Below are 2,965 nucleotides of genomic sequence, written 5' to 3'. Positions count from 1 at the left end.
TACAAAAACCAAAATTTCAGTGTTTCTAACATTAATTTTCTTAATTTCTTAAAAAGAAAAATCATATATATATATTTATATATATATATGTATATTTAATGTGATTTTCAGTGTGTATTTTTATTTTTAATGCATTACTGATTTATTTTTTCTATGTTTTTTTTTAAAAATTAAGTACTTCTCTTAACTACTACACATGTCAACTATTGTTGTTAGCATAAATTTCACAAAAACATTACATGAGCATGCAACAAGCTTAACTGATTAACAACTCTATCATAAGAATTCTTCTTCAAAGTTCAACATTTCCATTAGGAGAATTTAGATATGGCCTTTTTAGGTGACATTTCACCCATGATGAGATCTTAAACTATCCAATGCTATTTCAAAATATCAATACTTCAACAAAACACCTACCTTGTGAGGTGAGTGATTTTGAAATCCAAATATCAAAACAAGGGCGGGTGAAATATCAAAAACTACCTTGCATGCCTTAACTCCATTCCCACTTTGACTCCATACCACACCACTCTTTGACTTTTCCAAATCACAAAAATATGTTCAGAAATTTGAAGATGGTATTAAAGTTCAAATGGTGATATTTTATATTTGATATTTGGAGTGATCATGAAAATATCAAGTGTTAAATCCCAATTATTTGGTTTTACAAAAGTACCATGTTTGAACCCTATTAAAATATGGTGATAATCAAAAAATAACACAATGTTTTCCAAGCATGACATAGTTTCAATACATACAACATAAGAAACATCCATTTCATCCACTTTAGTAGTATCTAACGACGTCATTCAAACAACACAACACTACAACACACTACACTACATTTTTCTCAGTGGTTGCCGAACATTGTTCAGTCAAACTTGATGTTGCCGAAATTGGAAGTCGGTGAACTCCGACACCTGAAATCACCGACAGAAACATAGTTTATTTTTGCGTAATATTTCAGGATCCATCATCGCCCTGATATTTGATGAACAGTCGTGGACCTCAATCGCAGAGATTAGCACCATTGCTGTCACCGTTAGGAAATGGGATTAGAGCTGCAGTGAGGTAGAATGCGGAATTGAACGAGGCATGAGACAACAATGCAAGCAGTCGTGAAGATCACGATCACACAACCAGTCGACAGCAAGAGTGCGACCACGCAATTCTATCTGCAATTTGGCCTTGAAATTTCAGAAACAACGTGGATGTGAAAACACGGCTATTCTGAGCAGCCAGACTGCAAGCTAGATTTCATAGAAAGCAGGGCTCTACGATTATTCAGTCCAGCTGCAGCACCCGCTGCAAGCGAACTCCCCAACACTCCCACACAACACATGCAGCTACGGAACAGCTGCTCATCCTCAGCCGGATGATCTTCGCTCGAGTGGCGGTGGATCCTTGCGGGCCGACCCTCGGAAACCCATCCGTCTTGTTATTCGGTAACGGGAGTTCTGCACGGCAACCGACCGAACACAAAAATTAGTAAGCGAGCAACGAATAGTCTAGAAACGAAACGGGGAGTGTAGGATTGGAAGAGTCTCGACGGAAGCACACAGAAGGGGAGGAGTGTCTGTACTAGTTTTTAGGCGGGCAGGGATATTGCGCTTCGAGACGGATGCCGCATTTCTGGGGAAGTGAAAGAGCGAGGTACAGTATGACCCCAAGCTTTCTGGCTTCCGCGCTTGTGGCCAGTCTGCACAAGCAGTTCGCTGCGATCACCTGCGGTTTAACCTGAAAAAGCGCAGTGAGGACTTTGCAGCATTCCTTGCTGGGTGGGACTCCGGGCTTCTGGGTGGCCTCCAAGCAAGGCTTCAGCTTGCTCATGTCGCACCTAAATGGACCTATGTCCGCGGCGACGGCCATCGCGGATGCCACGATGAGAACCAAGCACATCACAGAGGCGACGCCGCGCTTCATGGTTACCGGCCACAAGTTGGAACAGAAACTGCTGCTGCTGCAATGGGAAAGAGCAGGAGGATGCTAGAGAAAGCTGCAGCTGAAAGGGCACACATGAGGTGAGAAATATCGAAACCCAGCTTGGGGTTTTGTAGCATGGAATCTCGCAGAGGGTGGTACCAGATCATGCCTGCAGTTCAGCCACCAGCTTTGAATCCTCACGTATATTCCGCTTTTTGTCGATGTAGTTGACGATAACTGTGGATACAGGCACGAGATTGTACGAGATAAGGATAGTCAAAGTGCGATTTAGTGTAGTCGATGACAGTGAGAAGCTCACCTGGAGGAGGAGCAATCCTGAGCTTCAAATGGATCGAGAATGCCTCTGCAATTCCAGGGCTTCGATGTTGCATGCCCATCTCTTGCCATTCATTAACTTCGTGTCTATCTATTCCTGTAGTTTGATCACTGTTTCCCCTCCTCACGTCTAGTTTTATTTTTTATTATTTATTTATTTATTGTTTATTGTTATTATTTTTTTGGGCTTCCACGATCACCGCCACTTGGCGACTTCGTTCCTGACACGTTGGATTGATCATCCCTTGACTTTAGGGATCAGCAACTTCCTGGAAAGTTACCTTGTGTATCGACTCTGTAATTTGGCGTTGAAGATGTTAGTACTGAAAAGGAAAACAACAACAAGGAAAGAAGGAAGGAAGATTTTGTTACTTTTTTACATACATACTTGTGGAACCCGTGCAGTTGGCCACAAAAAATATGTTGTTTAGAATTGAGACTACTTGTTCAAACTAAGTATCTTTCAAGTAGGAGCAAAGTAAGGCATTATCCCTTTGTGTCTTTTCACGATTCTGTGTTCTTAACTTAATATTGCAACGTGAACTATGACATTAAGAACTCAATTACAGAAAGTGGATTAGGTAGTTACTTAAGTCCATGCAAAATCAACATTACTCATGAATTAATAGCATTGTATTGTCAAATATTGATTGTTTTTTAAGCACGATTCTTAAGAAATGAGGCGCCTCTTCAAAGCAAAATGTAA

The 2,965-nt window shown here is 40.9% G+C and overlaps 1 protein-coding gene across 1 annotated transcript; it reads right to left on the bottom strand.

Annotated features, from left to right (window-relative positions):
• Positions 1–1,169: 1,169 nt before the first annotated feature.
• Positions 1,170–2,012, bottom strand: LOC112276446 (uncharacterized). Its single transcript, XM_024507775.3, has 2 exons — positions 1,583–2,012; positions 1,170–1,457 (listed from the first exon to the last, which is right to left on the bottom strand). Coding segments are annotated over exons 1-2 (342 nt in total). The 5' UTR covers positions 1,924–2,012; the 3' UTR covers positions 1,170–1,456.
• Between the last annotated feature and the right edge of the window lie 953 nt (positions 2,013–2,965).

This window comes from Physcomitrium patens, chromosome 24 (assembly GCF_059467195.1).
Source record: "Physcomitrium patens ecotype Gransden chromosome 24, ASM5946719v1, whole genome shotgun sequence".
Lineage (NCBI taxonomy): Eukaryota > Viridiplantae > Streptophyta > Bryopsida > Funariales > Funariaceae > Physcomitrium > Physcomitrium patens.
This window is presented reverse-complemented; position numbering and strand designations above follow the sequence as displayed.

Coding starts and splice junctions, on each gene's coding strand:
- LOC112276446 (XM_024507775.3), bottom strand. CDS start 1,923: ATGAAGCGCGGCGTCGCCTCTGTGATGTGCTTGGTTCTCATCGTGGCA.